The sequence below is a fragment of the Sorex fumeus genome, unplaced genomic scaffold, assembly GCF_029834395.1.
Source record: "Sorex fumeus unplaced genomic scaffold, SorFum_2.1 ptg000178l, whole genome shotgun sequence".
In the NCBI taxonomy this organism is placed as follows: Eukaryota; Metazoa; Chordata; class Mammalia; order Eulipotyphla; family Soricidae; genus Sorex; species Sorex fumeus.
Genome location: NW_026606235.1, coordinates 1,257,678 through 1,273,448, shown reverse-complemented (window position 1 = coordinate 1,273,448; position 15,771 = coordinate 1,257,678). Strand labels below are relative to the sequence as shown.

The window sequence follows — 15,771 nt, the reverse complement described above, 5'->3', positions numbered from 1 at the left end:
TTTGTTTTCAGTAAATTGTTAACCTCTACTGTATAAGATTAAGGAATCATGGGGCCAAAGAAATGCTTTTTCGTGCAGGAGGCTGACAGTCAATCTTCAGCACCACATGGTCTCTAGAGCACCTCCAGGAGCAACCCATGAGCATCCTGGGTGTGGCCAAAAAACAAACATAAGCAAGCAAAAATACTCTGAGGAGTCACAAGCAAAACTTTAGAGTTTAAGCAGAGGATGTTCATACAGGTGTCCTGTGAGTTGCCTTGTTTGAAGAATATGAATGATGGCTATTATAGCACATGTTCTGGCTTCCTCTGATTCTTATACTGCAAATCAACTGAGGATTGTAATTAAGAGCTAATTCTATGGAGATTTTTTTTTTCCTCAATTCAACTTTTGCTAAGTACCTATAGAGTACATGGGACTCAAGGAAGGGGATTCAGAGATGAATCTTGACACTTTTCCTTCCTTCAAGGAGCTCATAAGTAAGACATGTATGTATTACATTCCTTGTTAGAATACTCTGAAATTATTTCACTACTGTGCTTTTTCAGCCAGTGAAAAAGAAGAAAATCAAGCGTGAAATAAAGATCTTGGAAAATTTGAGAGGTGGCCCTAACATCATTACATTGGCAGACATTGTAAAAGACCCTGTGGTAAGTATAGCAGGTGCTCGCAAGGCCCACCAGGGCTGAATCTTGACTTTGAGCACAACAGCCCTCTCTTCCCTCCTCCACTTTTAAGTGCTGCTTTGAAAGTGCTTGATCACTTATACGTTTAACTAGATTGGGTCTTTCTTTCAAAGAGACCTCCACCCACGGACTATTTCTTATTCTTCTAGGCTAAGAGACTGATAGCACTGGAAACTGAAATGTGTTAATCCATTTTGCAAACTCAGGTCCGATGCCGATGGGCGATGGGCGCATTGTCGGGCTGCCTAGAGCCTGGTGAGACTTCAGCTCCATGTCTTCTGTTTGAAATCCATCCCCCCAAAATGACTAAGTGGTGATGACTAGCGTGGGGAGGGCTTATAGTAATAGGGGGTTTCCTGCTACTGAGGCAAGGACTACCAAATACACCATGTAGCATCTCAGACATTGTGCCCACCAGAGCTACAAGGGCTATTGCTAATGTGTGTTTTCTTTTTCTTTTCCCTAGTCACGAACCCCTGCCTTGGTTTTTGAACACGTAAACAATACAGACTTCAAGGTATATATCTATCTTAACAATTCCAAGCTCTCGAGGGTTGAAGCCTTAACTTAGAAAGCTCTGTAGAAGCAGGGCCCACTTTCACACCTAATTTTGCCCTTTTGTTTAATACTCTTTAATAAGGAGTACATTTCTTTCTCACCATATTTAACATTCATTTGATTTTTCCATTGAGGTCAAACCTAATAAAAGCAGCAACACATGTTGAATTGGGATCTGGTTTTAGGACATTTGCTTTAAAAACAATTAAAGCATGTATTCTGTATGGAAAAGCATGGACTGCTTATATCTTCAGATTGCTCAGAAATTCTGGATTATCGATCTTAAGGAGGTGAATTGGGAAAGGGTAATATAAAAATCTGCTGTAATAGAAATCTGCACAACTTATATCTCTGACTTCCTGCCCATCTAGTGTCCTACTTCAGACAATTCTCAGGCCCAGTACAACAGAAGAATGTGGGCACTCTCTTGAGTTACACGTTGCAAAGGTATTTGACTTGCCTTTGTACCAATCCAATACCAAAATTAATTAGGTATCAATAAATAGGTGGATTCTTATGCTGAGAGAAGCAAAACAAGGAAGAACTATTTTAAACTCAAAACAGTAACTTTGGGGGGGCCAGAGCAGTAATATAGCAGGTAAGGCACTTTCCTTGCACACAGCCAACCCAGGTTTGATTCTTGGCGCTGAGCTCTGTCAGGAGATTCCCTCAGCTTCAGAGCCAGGAATAAGCCATGAGCAGTGCCAGATGTGGCCCCAAAAGAAAACAAAAAAACTAACTTGTGGGGGCTGGAACAATAGTACAGCGGGTAGGGCATTTGCCTTGCACGCGGCCAACCCAGGTTCAATTTCCAGCATCCCATATGGTCCCCTGAGCACCACCAGGAGTAATTCTTGAGTGCAAAGCCAGGAGTAACCCCTACGCATCACCAGGTATGACCCGAAAAGGGGGGAAAAACCTAACTTTTGGATCAGAGAGATAATTCAGTAGGTAAGGTACTTATTGCACGTGGCCTACCTGGCTTTAATTCCTAGCACTCAATTCGGTTCTTGAGCCCACCAGCACAGAGCCAGGAGTGAGCACCTCCGGGTATGACCCCAAAACAAGCTGCCGGTAACTTTCAGAGGACATCGATAATGGTTTAATAGTAAGGGCATTTTTAAGTCAGCAGCTCTTTGAAAACTGGAAAGGATACATAATGGTTTCCAGAGTTTTCTCTCTAATCGGGACAGGAATAGTTAATATTGATTCTATACCAAGAAAGAACTGGGTTGGGAGATAGTGGGCCTCCTCTGAAGACTCAGAATCATAATAGAAGCACTTGTTGAACATTACAGTGACTAGATTGTGATTTTGACTTCCACTTGTTAGTAGGCTAATCAGAAGGACCTTTATAATACCAAAAAAAGTGTCTATAGGAGAGTGTTGTCAGAGGGCTGCTTAGAAGCAGTAGTTAGCTTCATGGGCTACCAGCCATCCACTTGGGAGTCAGCCTCAGATTGCAGGAAACAGCTACAAGTGCAGAGAAAAAGTGGTATAGGGCTCCAGGAAGCCTCACATGAAATGAGAAAGAAATGCAACCATTGCTAGAAGTATGTAAGGTCTAAACTTAAGAATGTCTAGCCATAAGAGGACAGCATCAGAAGAACAAGCTTGGAAGCTTTATATAATTTAATAGTGAGGTGCTATTTTGTAATTAAGATAATTAAAAAATTATCTGTCCTGTTGAGTATTTGTTAGTTCATTTGTTTTGAGTCAAGGACAAAATTCTTCCCTCGTAAGCTTTGACATGAGAGAATTGTCTAAATATAGCTGTCACAACTTTTGAAGGACAAGTTGAATTTAATCAAAGGCATTATGAACCAAAAAAATATAGATTTGGTAGCAAGCCCTCTGCCTATCTCCTGGTGATCAGCAACACCTGTAATTTTGTAAGCCAAAGATCGAGTTAGCTCCCTACTGAAAATTGCTAAAATGCCTTTTACTAGACAATCTGGAGATCGGAGCCAGAGTGATAATACAGGAGTACTTGCCTTGCATCTTGCATGCAGCTGACCCAGGTTCGATCTCTAAGCACTGTTGGGTATACCAAAAAAAAAATAAAGAGCTCACCTAATCACCTCATCAATGCAAAAAAGGGTGGGGTGGGGTCTGGAGGTAAAGAGCAAAAGGGGTTGCTGGAGAAATGGAATAGCTTTCCTTGAACATGGCTGACCCGGTTCAATCCCCAGCAACTCACATCGTCCCCTGAGCCCACCAGGAGTTGCTCCTGAGTGCAGAGCCAGAAGAAAGCCCCAAGAAACGTGAGGGGGGGCGGGGAAGCAATCAATTGGTGAATCAGTACAGTGTATGTTATGTTAGAAAAGTAGAATCCAGTGAACAGATAGATCTTGAAACAAGGGAAAATGAGCCAAGTCTTAGTTTGCATTACGACGTAGTGAGGATGAAAAATTGCATTTCTATCAATATTATTTTATGGCTTAAATATTGTATTTATCTTTAACAGCAATTGTACCAGACATTAACAGACTATGATATTCGGTTTTATATGTATGAGATTCTGAAGGTAAGAGAATATAGATATAATTTGATCTTTGTTGAATAGTGATATAAAAAAGCAAGTGAATTAACGTACAGTGTGTTGAAAGAAGGGACCTCTTTATAATAATAAGTTCTTAATTAAGTCAGTGGCATCAAAATCCTTGTGCTAATGTAAGGGTTATGAGGTAGCATCTAATAGGAATAAAATATGGAATGCTTTATAATCTCCATTTTATTTGTACAGATGTTATCAAAACTTGTAAAAATTAGCTTCTAATGTGCTGGATTCTGGTATACCATTTTCATTTAAAATTCCATAAGTAAAGCAGTCAAATTAACTTTGCGCTCAAAAGGTCATTGCCCTGATAATTTACGTAAGTGTCTGCTTAAGCACTGCTGACTTAGATCAGACTTTGATTTCTAAAGTGGGATCACAAAATACTTTGCTTCTAGTCACAAGGTCAGCTTTATAGATGAGAAAATTGCTTAGTGTTGGCTAAGATTTCTTATTAAATGAGCATTGGAAAGCCTGCCTTTGAACCTTGAAAAAACCCTAAAGAGACTGCCAACAGAAATACTTGCTCTGTCCTTTGGCTCGTGTTGTCTTGTGGTTAGCATGTCTTAACAAAAACAATACTATGCTTTCTAATCGTACAAGCCCTAAAAACCTGGTTGCCCTTCGGTAAGGGTGGGGACATGGCCGATGAAATCAGTTGACTTAAGAGTGTAGAATTAACAAGCCCAAAGGTTATGCCACTCAGAGAATGGACATAGTTTTCAAATTGAATTATATACCAGAAGTCACGGGCTGGAGCGATAGCACAGCGGTAGGGCGTTTGCCTTGCATGCAGACAACATGGCCGACCCGAGTTCGATTCCTCCGCCCCTCTCGGAGAGCCTGGCAAGCTCCCCGTGACGTATTCGATATGCCAAACACAGTAACAACAAAGTCTCCAATGGAGACGTTACTGGGCCCACTCGAGCAAATCGATGAACAATGGGAGGACAGTGACAGGTGACAGTGACCAGAAGTCATGAGTTGGCAAGCTTGGAAGCAAACATAAAATGTGTTAGCTTTGTGAGCGATAGGGTCTTAGTCATGCTTTTACTGGACAATATGCATGCATATACTAGTCACAAAAGACAGTCAGCAATCCTTACTTATAATGGACATCCTTTCAGTAGAGTCTTGCTGCTAAAAATGATAGGAGTAATTCAGGGGATATAGCTGGAGCATGAGGCCCTACGTTTGAGCCCTGCGCTGCATGTCCCCAGCACTGCTAGTTTTGCCCTGTAGTGGGCCCGATATCATTTAACCCCATCACAATGGATCACCATGCCTTATCCCTGAAATATCAGGCCTGCACACTGCCGGGCCAGGTATTTCTAAGAACAGCCCTTTGGTCCTCAAGTACCACTGGAGAGGCACCCTTCCACACCCTCCATAATAATATGTGATTGAGAGGTCTTTGGCATAGGCAGATTTATCTTCCTCCCCCCTCTCCCTCCGTGGGACCTATTAGTGAAATTTTAAGTTTTGATTAAGAGGGAAATAGCAGAAGTGATGCAATTGATGTGCATTGGTTCTTTCTCAAAAAGAAACACACTGTAAGAAAGATTAGAACTTGAAGTTGAGGGAACTGCATTTATTGATTGGGATCTTAAACAACTGCTAAAGAGTAGTTGGTGGGGCCAAAGCGATATTTATTACAGCGGCCAGGATGTTTGTCTTCACATGTTTGACCCAGGTTGTAATTCTCATCATCCCATATGGTCCCCTGAGCACTGCCAGGAGTAACCCCTGAACATCGCAGGGTGTGACCCAAAAACAAAATTTAAAAGACCACCAAGGAGAGTTGTGCGATTTAGGCTAAAAAGAATGCCAGGGAGAAAAATGAATAGAGCTTTATTGTAAAAAATTGTTTGCGCGAGCTCACTCTCTTATTTCTTACCTCATCTTTCCATAGGCCTTGGATTACTGTCACAGCATGGGAATTATGCACAGAGATGTGAAGCCCCATAATGTAATGATTGATCATGAACACAGAAAGGTAAAAGCAATATAGCATGTCCTGTTTCAACATGAATTTAACACTTCTCCAACACTTCCTAGGAATTTTGTTTTATGATCCTTGGTACATATTAGGCAATTGATAAATACTTGAATGAATTAGTTAACAAATCACCCTATTGGGGGTGTTGAAGAAATAGTATAGCAGGTAGTTTCATAGATGCAGGTTTCATAGATGCAGAAACCCTTCAGAATATTCCTAGCATGTTGGGGCAACAGCAAGGATACAGCTGGGATCAAAGGGAAGGAAGAAGAAAATGAAGTCACAGAGGTAAAGAGAACCAGATCATAGAAAACCTTAAAAATCATTGCCAGGGCTTTTCTCTGAAGCTGTGAATCTTTTGCTGGGTTTGAGCAGATAAGCATATTCTTCCTTATATTTTAAATTTTTCACTTCACATGTATTAGAAAAGCTAAAATTCAAGAATAGTGGGCCAGAGAGTACAGCAAGCAAGGTGCTTGCCTTTCATGTGACTGACTGGTTCAATCACCAGCATCTTGTATGATCCCCTGCAGCAGACACTGGGAGTGATGTCTTGAGTGCAGCACCAGGAATATGCCCTGAACACTGCTCAGTGTGCTTCAAAACACAAAAAATGTACAAAAAACAAAAATTCAGAAAGAGCTCTGGAGTTCTGGTATAAAGGATTTTAAAAAAAAATGTTAAAAGCTTTCATGTTTATGCCTGTCTGCTTGCATGTGCCGGAGACCATAGCTCAGACCTCACACATACAAGTGTATGCATTCTATTTTGCTGCATTCTCTTGCTTTTGGGGGTTGGGGGGGATACTTTTTTTAATCTTTCCCTTTGTTGTTAAAGCAAGATACTGCTTGTTAAGAATGCTGAAATAGTTAGGCACTACACAGGTATTACTATTCATACTTTAAATCGTGGTCATGCTTTGCACAGTGCATACAAGTTTCTTGCTGTTTTCTACTTTCAGGATATATTTTGTTTCGTGTGGCTTTTAATTTCCCCAACATATTCTTTTCCTGTCTATCCCCTATACTGGGCACAGTATAAAATAGTCCCGATCCTAAATGAGCTTATAATTCACATCAAAAAAAAAGAAAGGCAGAAAATATACAGTAAAATAATATAGCTGAGGTTCTAGAGAGCTAAAGACAATGGTTAAGTTCACTAAATTTTTGAAAAACACTTCCACTTGGTAGGTGTCAGAAAATGTAATGATTGCCCATAGGAGTATATGGTTGGATTGTGGAGACTTTATTCTCAGAATAGCAGATTTTGTTTTTGTTCTTAGGCCACAACGCAACAATGCTTAGGGCTGACTCCTGGCTCTGTGCTCGGGGATCACTCACGGGCTCTGGGAACCGTATGCTGGGGATTGAACCCAGGTTCGCCACATGCATGACAGGCACTCTACCCACTATACTGTTGCTCCCATTCCAGCTTCAACAATTTTTAGAAGCCCAAAATGAAATTGTGTATTTTGCAAGAACTTTGTCTCACAGGTGCATAGCAATCCAATGATTGAGAGCCCTGTATGTTGAGTTTGATTTTTATCCTATCCTCACTGAAGAATTTAAATAGAGTGACGTGGATTTGTAAGAAAACTTCAGGGGCAGTGTGAGGGATGGTTTAAAAGATAAAATTGTTTATAACTTGTTCTTTTTCTTCCCCATCTCCCTTAGTTACGGCTAATAGATTGGGGTTTGGCTGAATTTTACCATCCTGGCCAAGAATACAATGTTCGCGTTGCTTCCCGATACTTCAAAGGTCCTGAACTTCTTGTAGACTATCAGGTGAGTATAAAAGAGGCAATAAAATTCTGAACCCAGGGGTGGAGCAAATAGTACAGTGAGTAGGGTGCTTTTCTTGACTGTGAACTATCTATCTGACTTCAAACCTCGGTAACTCTTATGGTCCTCCAAGTTCATCAGGAGTGACCCCTGAGCACAAAGCTGGATGTGGCCCCCCTAATTTTATTTCTTATTCCAGACTTGGAGGATGTTACTCAGCAGTAGAGTACTTGCCTTGCATATGTGTAAATCCCTAGATGTGATTCCCAACACCACCAAAAGAAATTCTCATCCTGAGTTTATTCAAAGATGTTTATTTCAGTGAATGTAAAATATTAGCCATTTGATTTATCGACTGTAGCTTATTGTAAAAATATACTACCTATTTTATCATAACTAAGGGGAAACTGAAACAAAAATAACTTTTCTAATTGAAATTTTCCTTCCTAGTTGAGATTGCGAGCTACATTTGACCATCCTTAAAAGTAAATTCAGGGGGGAAAGAAAGTAAATTCAGGAAGAGAGTACAACAGATAGGGTGCTTACCTTGAACAAGGCTGATGTGATTCAATCCCTGGTACCCCATATGGTCCCCTGAGAACTGTAGGGTGTGGCCCATAACGTCCACCACCACCACTCTACCCCCAAAAAAAGTAAATTCAGAAATACAGAAATTAGGCACTCGATTCTGGTTCAGTTCTCAACACTGCATGTGTGATCCGTGATGTGTGTGGCCCAAATAGCCCCCTCTACCTTCCAAAAGAATAAAAAGTAAATTTAAAAAATATTCTTCTTAACCAGAGGGATACTTCAAGTGGTTCTGAATTTGATCCCGGTGCCACATAATTCCAGAACAGCACTGAATTTGTATCCCAGGTCTAAACCGTTATGCCTGTGTGACCAGAGGTTATCCCTATTAAAGAAAACAGTGTTCTCGTGATTTTTCTAAACTGTTTTCTAGGTGCAAAGCTCTTCCCCACCCTCAAATGATAAAGCCCCTTTTCACAGTGAATTTTGGGGGGGATACTTTCATGCCTGGTTCTCCCAGGTATTTATCATCAATTACTCTAAAAGTTTGTGTTCTTTGTCCTGGATATTCATATTCTGAATTTTGAGGATAACCCTGAAATCAGAAAATGTTCAGACATTCAAGTATTTGTTAAGGGCTGGAGTTTGTAAAGGGGTTAAATGCAGTTGACCAGCCCGGTTGAATCTGGGATCACATCCCCTCAAGCATCATAGTGTATAACCTAGGTGACCCTGTTAGTCTCTAGGACCACGGGATCCAAGCAGCATTCTAGTATGCCCCAGAGCCTAGAATTGTGTCCTTTCCCCCCTGAGATCCCCCTCAATAAAATTAGGTAGATACAATTTAGTGCCTTATACGTTGTACTATCTCCAGCATCTTGAATTACTCTTGTTCAGCTTACTTAAGAACATCCTCGGGGCTGAAGGGATAGTAAAAAAATAAGATGCTTGCCTTGGCACACAGCCAACCCCAATTCTATCCATGGCACTATATATCGTCCCCCAAGTACCACCAGAAGTAATTCCTGAACACTGCCAGATATGGCTCCCAAACAAAAGTAATTAAAGACCGAAGAGACAGCTTAACAGACTGAAGTACATGCTTTGCAGGCATGAGGCCCAGGTTCAATTTCTAGCACCTCATGGTTCCCCAAGTACATCTAGAGTGGCCCCTCAACAGTACAAAGCCAAAAGTAGATCCTTAGCTCCACTAGGTATGGCTCCAGATCAAAAAAATAAATAACACAAGTATAGCTAAAAAGAGTATACAAATTTTATTTTGGGGTCACACCCAGTGGTGCTTAGGGCTTACTCCTGACTCTGTACATGGGATAGTTGATAGAACTCCTGGCAGTTCTCATGAGAAATACAGGATACCATCAATAAGGGGTAATAAATAAGGGGTGATAAATTTAAGGGGAAGGAATATCTTCAGTTAGAAGATACAGGATGCCAGGATACCAAACCCAGGTTGGCCACATGCAAGGAAAGCCCCCCTGCTCACTGTGCTACCTCTGTCCCAGAGTACAAATTGACTTTTAAAATGGAGGAGAGAGAATGCATTAAACAGACTGGAAAATATGAAAGGACTGGGGTTGTAAAGCTCTAAGCTCTTGCATATAGTATGAGGTCCTAGGTTCAATTCCTGATGCTGTAAGAAAAAGAAGTTAGTGATATGAAGATAGTAGTTTCAGTGACTGAAAGTGTGGCTGTAGTAGAACGCATGTTCTGGATTTGGTCCCTGTCACTTCTATGCCCTTGTCCCTCAAAAGTATTATTGGGTATAGCCCTGGTGACCCACCCAAGCATTAGGAATGCCTTGCTCTAAACAAAAGATACTAATATTTGGATGATCAGTTTTGTAGTTGAAATGACCAGTTGTTTTTGTATATAGTAACTAACTGACTTTTTTTTTAATGCAGATGTACGATTATAGTTTGGATATGTGGAGCTTGGGTTGTATGCTGGCCAGTATGATCTTTCGGAAGGAGCCATTTTTCCATGGACATGATAATTATGATCAGGTGATATATGTTGTTCACGTTAGACCAGATCTGTCTCATTAGAAACGTCAGAAAATCTTGTTAAAACTAGAATTTCCCATGAGGCAACAGAGAGTACAGCAGACAGCTCTTGCCTTGAACCCGGATTCAATCCCTGGTATCCCATTTGGTCCCCTAAGCACTGCCAGGAGTAATTTCTGAGTGCAGAGCCAGAAATAACTGAGCATCACCTGGGTATGGCCCGAAAAGTGAACAAACTAATAAAAGCCCTAGAGATTCCGAGCCCGCTTTGGAGACCTACAGAATCTCTTGAGTGTACTAAATTCAGAGCTTGTTCTGTCAACCTGACAGTAGTCCTCAGATAGGGATTTTGGGAGGTACCTTCTTATAAACACTTGTTGCTTGCTTATTGCAAAATATACATTTAAAATATAGGTCTTTACCTTAGACTTTCTTAATGTGAACTTTTAGAGCTGGGATTGATTTCTCAAACATGTTACTTTTTTGTGCTATTTTTGTGATTCTTTTGTCCCTTTGTACAAATTAAGTTGAATACAGATGTTGTTTTTTGTATGAGTTTTCCTTCCTTTCGAAGATCAGAGAACATTTTTTTCAAGAGAACCTAAATTGTTTCCAAAACCTTATGTTACTGTTGCCTTGCTTGAGCAGAACTGATAGCAGTTGAAGGCACCTGAATTCTTTAGTAAAGATAGCAGTTTGGGGAATGGAGAGATAGTATAGCAAGTAAGGCAATTGCCTGGCTTGTGTTTGACCCAGGTTCAGTTCCCCGGCACCACATGTAGTTTGTTTCTCCCCCACAAATACCTGCCAAGAGTGATCCCTGAGTGTAGAGTCAGGAATAAGCCCTGAGCACTGCCAGGTGTGGCCCAAAAACAGACAAGGGGGGAAAAATCAGTTACCACTAAGGATTGAGAAATAAAGAGTAGTTATTCCTCAGATTGCTCAGCGATTATCTAGTAAGGGAAATAAACACACAAATAAGAAACTACAGGCAACTGCAAGAATAGTCTTATATACACAGGGAGCTTACTAGAAGTGATGGCTTTACCTATGTTGAGAGTTTTTTTAAAAAAAAAAAAAACCTTCATTAAGGTGATAAATTTAAAGGGAAGGAATCATGTTGAAAAGTAAGATTTCCTGGGACTGGAGAGATAGTGCATCAGGTAGGTCACCCCCCAGTGTTGAACCAGGTGTGGCCCCAAAACAAAAAAAGGCAAGATTTCCCTTTTTGGATATCTTCAGATCAAGTGGTAACAGAAGAAGTTTTATTAGAAATAACCCCACTGTGCACACACATTTGAAGTAAATTGCATTGGGAATCATGATTATCCCATTCTGTTACTCTGTCATGTTTAATTGTGATTTAATCATGTAATGTGCTTGTGGTGTGGGTTTTTGTCTTTCAATCCTAGTTGGTGAGGATAGCCAAAGTTCTGGGGACAGAAGATTTATATGACTATATTGACAAATACAACATTGAATTAGATCCACGTTTCAATGATATTTTGGGCAGGTAAGTCACAAAGCAAAATCTGTGCATCTGTGCCTTAAGCACTTTGGTTGTAAGCTGATATTTTGCTCAAAATACATATCTTCTATATCCAAACACTGCTGAATTATATCAGTAGTCCTTGTGCCATGGGATGGACCATGGGCAGGCCTAATATAAACATTGGATTGAGTGGTGATTCTAGTTAGAAGGCTTATAGTTTTGTCAAAATAAATTCGGGCTGGAGAGATAGTATAGGGAGTAAAGTGCTTGCCTTGCACACATCCAACCTGTGTTAGATTTTCAGCACCCCATAGGGTGTCTCCGGCCCACAGGAATGAGCCCTGAGCACCTCCTGGTGTGCCCCCGCCCTAAAAAAAGAAGGGAAAGAAAGAAGTTGACAGTAGATGCTTCAAGACTTAAATGCAGACGGCCAGATTCTGAAAAGAGTGACGAGACAGAATATTCATTCACTGCTTATCAGGAAGAGGTGGACTTGTCTGATGCAAATTTGCTGGACAAGTGGCAGAAGTGCGATGAATCTCCTTTTCTTGCTACATAGGAGAATTCAACTCTATAAAATATCCTGAATGGCATTTCCCAGATTTTATCCTCTACACTCCTTTTCTGCTATTTCAGTCTTTTCAGGTAGCTTTTTTTTGGCCTTCCCAGCGGCAGGATGGTACGTGACTTCTGAGGTTTTGGTCCTTTGCTATTTATTGCCTAGGCTCCTAACCATTGAAATTTAGCATTGAAATATTCGGCTTCTCTAGCCCTCAGCCTGATCCCTCCTTCTTAACTCCGCAGGCACTCCCGTAAGCGATGGGAGCGCTTTGTCCACAGTGAAAACCAGCATCTTGTCAGCCCAGAGGCCTTGGATTTCCTGGATAAGCTGCTGCGATACGACCATCAGTCACGGCTCACTGCAAGAGAGGCCATGGAGCACCCCTATTTCTGTGAGTTCAGCTGTTCAAGAGCCTGCTGAGGCCTACCCAGTAAGAGTGTACAAGGCAAAGATGAATATATGCAGAGAGAAAGACTCTAGGCCCAGAGCCCTGTAGCACTGTCCTCCCATTGTGCATCTATTTGCTAGAGCAGGCACCAGTAACGTCTCCCTATTTTTGGCATATCAGATGCGCCACGGGGAGCTTATCAGGCTCTGCTGTGTGGCGGGATACTCAATAGCTTGCCGGGCTCTCCGGGAGGGGTGGAGGAATCGAACCCAGCTCAGCCACATGCAAGGCAAACACCCTGCGCGCTGTGCTATCGCTCCAGCCCTACAGAAAAGATTTGAATCCAGCATTATAGCTCACTTCACCCGTGAAGTTTCTCATTTTTATCACATGGAGATAGTTCTGGCACCTGTCCTATAGAATGTTGGAAAAATTCATGTCTCAAGAGTCCTGACACATTTTAACTCCTAAAGAAGCTGCTTTTCTTGTGGTGTGGGTGACACTTGTCAATGGCCAGTTTGATTTGGTTGTATTAGAACAAGCAGTTCTATTTCTCTCCTGTCTTTGACAAATATTGGAAGAGCTATTGGGTTTTGAAGATGTGTGAACATCTTGATCTAAGTTTTTGAGAGTTATGCTCTCCTGGAGAAAGCAAGTGAAAATGCCACTTGGACACACCCTTTTCACACTGTGATGTTAGCATCAACATTAAGTCAGTCTTGAGTGAAGGGGTAGCTTTGTTGTAAATCAGTTATACTCTTGCCTGCTCTCCTCCACCTGTAGCAAACTGACAGATTGCTTGAGATTGAGACTGGCGTCTGGTCATAGCCCTGATCTGCACAAACTTGTGGTGCTATTCTTGATGGCTGAGCTGTGAACAGCAGTAAAACAGTTCACTGATCATCTGTTACTGTTTGACCAGATTCAATTATATATGTTTTGTCTACTTAGACCTTAATGGGATTCATTTTAACTATACTATGCTTAATTATCTCTACTCTCTACTTTAGGAATTTAGAAGTTTAAAATGTTTAAAAGGCAAGATAATTCTAATTTATATTACTTGTTATATTCATAATAAAGGTATTTACTACCTTAGCACTCTGGAAATAATGCAGAATATAGGGGCCAAAGAGATAGTACAGCATGTAGGGCGTTTACTTTGCACGTAGCTGACCTGGCTTTTAACTCCAGCACCCCATGTTTTCCCCCCAAGTCTGCCAGGTGTAAACCCTGAGCACAACCAGTTTGGCGCGTGCGCGCACACACACACACACACATACACACACAATATAAATAAAATGCAGTTTATGAGGATGATTGCCAGATCACTAGTTTAATCCTTCAAGCACATAAAAGCTTAATATTAAAGCTTAACCTTTTGGGGGCCAGAGAGAGAACAGCGGGTAAGCCTTGCACATGGCCAACCTGGGTTTGATCCCTGGCATCCAATATGGTCCCCCGAGCACTGCCAGAAATGATTCCTGAGCACAGAGCCAGGAGTAAGCACTGAACAGCCTGGGTATGTCCTCCATCCTTCTACTCTTTCTTCAAAAAACTTATATCTTTTATTTCTTTTCTAGACACTGTCGTGAAGGACCAGGCTCGAATGGGTTCATCTAGCATGGCAGGAGGCAGTACGCCAGTCAGCAGCGCCAATATGATGTCAGGTCAGTATATTCGTTTTAAAAAAAAAAAACTGCATGTAGCAATCAGTTCTTACTGATTTAGCTCCCTCTATGTGATCCAATTTCTTCCTTTGGACCTCCTATTGTCTTAACATGTTGGTGCCCTGTACCAGCAGTGGCTACCACTGAACGATCATATGGACAGACTCTACTACCAGATATGTACAGTAGTTTATTAAATTAGTTTGGTAAACAGGAAAACCATCATATCACCGGAGGTTAATTTACTTACTGATAAGTCAGGTCAGTATATTCGTTTAAAAAAAAAACAACTGCATGTAGCAATCAGTTCTTACTAATTTAGCTCCCTCTATGTGATCCATTTTCCTCCTTTGGACCACCTATTGTCTTAACATGTTGGTGCCCTGTACCAGCAGTGGCTACCACTGAACGATCATATGGACAGACTCTACTACCAGATATGTACAGTAGTTTATTAAATTAGTTTGGTAAACAGGAAAACCATCATTTCACTGGAGGTTAATTTACTTACTGATAATACCTAAATTTTAATAATGGTCTCTTCTAGACTAACATTCCAAAAGAAAGATTCTTTATCAGTTTAAAGTAACATTGGTTGCCTGGTCTTTATTCATTTGGCACACACATACACACTTTTTAATATTTGCATTTTATTGTTTTTGGGGAACATGCCAAGCAGCCCTCAAGACTTTACTCCCAGTGATGCTCATGGGACCCTTCATGGTGCTGGGATCCAACCTGTGTCAGTAGTGTGCAGGCACCTGGGTTTAATCCATGGCACAACGTGATCCTCTGAGCACAGCTAGACGTAGTCCAAACCTCCCACCCTCCAAAAAGAAGGAAAAAGAAATTGGGGGCAGTCGAGTAGGGTTTGTACAGGATACAATTATTCTAAAACACGCATAGGCCCATCTTGTATGAACTCGACATGTTGGCAACAGCCATCAGGGTATACTTGTGGTAGTGAGGCTATTTATTTATCCAAAGAATTTTAAGGACTAATTACTGTTAGGTGAACTATAGGGAATCCACTTAGGAGGATAATTTAAAGCCAGAGAATATTGTTTCATGTTCTTCTCTAGCTTCAATTCCAAGATAATGTGAAATTTTAAAAGGCAATATACAGAACCATGTCCAAGATCACAAAGAACACATAACCAAATCTTATCTTTGATTCTTATGTGCATATTCTTATAAAAACTGTGCTTATGTGTATGCATAAAATATTTGCCAAAGGGTATTTTCCCCCCAAATGGTGCTGTCAGTTGGCCAAGCAATGTGACAAGATTTTTCAGTGAATCTTCTTTGGAACCTTTTGTATTATGAACCATGTGACCATATTATTACCTGTTCAAAAAATACGTGTAATTGTTGAAAAATAAAGAACATTGGGGCCGTAGAGATGGTACAGCAGGTGTGAGGCACTTGCCTGGGTTTGTTCTCCGGTATCCGGTATGGTCCCCTAAGTCCACCAGGAGTATGGCCTGAGCATAGCCAGGAGTAAGGCCTAAGCACTGCAGGATGTG

The 15,771-nt window shown here is 41.1% G+C and overlaps 2 protein-coding genes across 3 annotated transcripts in view; one reads left to right on the top strand and one right to left on the bottom strand.

Annotated features, from left to right (window-relative positions):
* Nucleotides 1–15,771, bottom strand: part of SOX12 (SRY-box transcription factor 12) — a 280,268-nt gene that overhangs the window by 140,212 nt on the left and 124,285 nt on the right. The window lies entirely within an intron of this gene.
* The window catches only part of CSNK2A1 (casein kinase 2 alpha 1), a 50,255-nt gene that overhangs the window by 31,108 nt on the left and 3,376 nt on the right, over nucleotides 1–15,771 (top strand). For both annotated transcript variants that reach the window (XM_056107872.1, XM_056107873.1), the window contains 9 exons: nucleotides 549–650; nucleotides 1,153–1,203; nucleotides 3,712–3,771; nucleotides 5,714–5,797; nucleotides 7,474–7,584; nucleotides 10,032–10,133; nucleotides 11,546–11,646; nucleotides 12,430–12,578; nucleotides 14,159–14,245. In XM_056107872.1, the coding sequence (XP_055963847.1) occupies nucleotides 549–650; nucleotides 1,153–1,203; nucleotides 3,712–3,771; nucleotides 5,714–5,797; nucleotides 7,474–7,584; nucleotides 10,032–10,133; nucleotides 11,546–11,646; nucleotides 12,430–12,578; nucleotides 14,159–14,245 (847 nt within the window). The remainder of the gene's footprint in view (nucleotides 1–548; nucleotides 651–1,152; nucleotides 1,204–3,711; nucleotides 3,772–5,713; nucleotides 5,798–7,473; nucleotides 7,585–10,031; nucleotides 10,134–11,545; nucleotides 11,647–12,429; nucleotides 12,579–14,158; nucleotides 14,246–15,771) is intronic.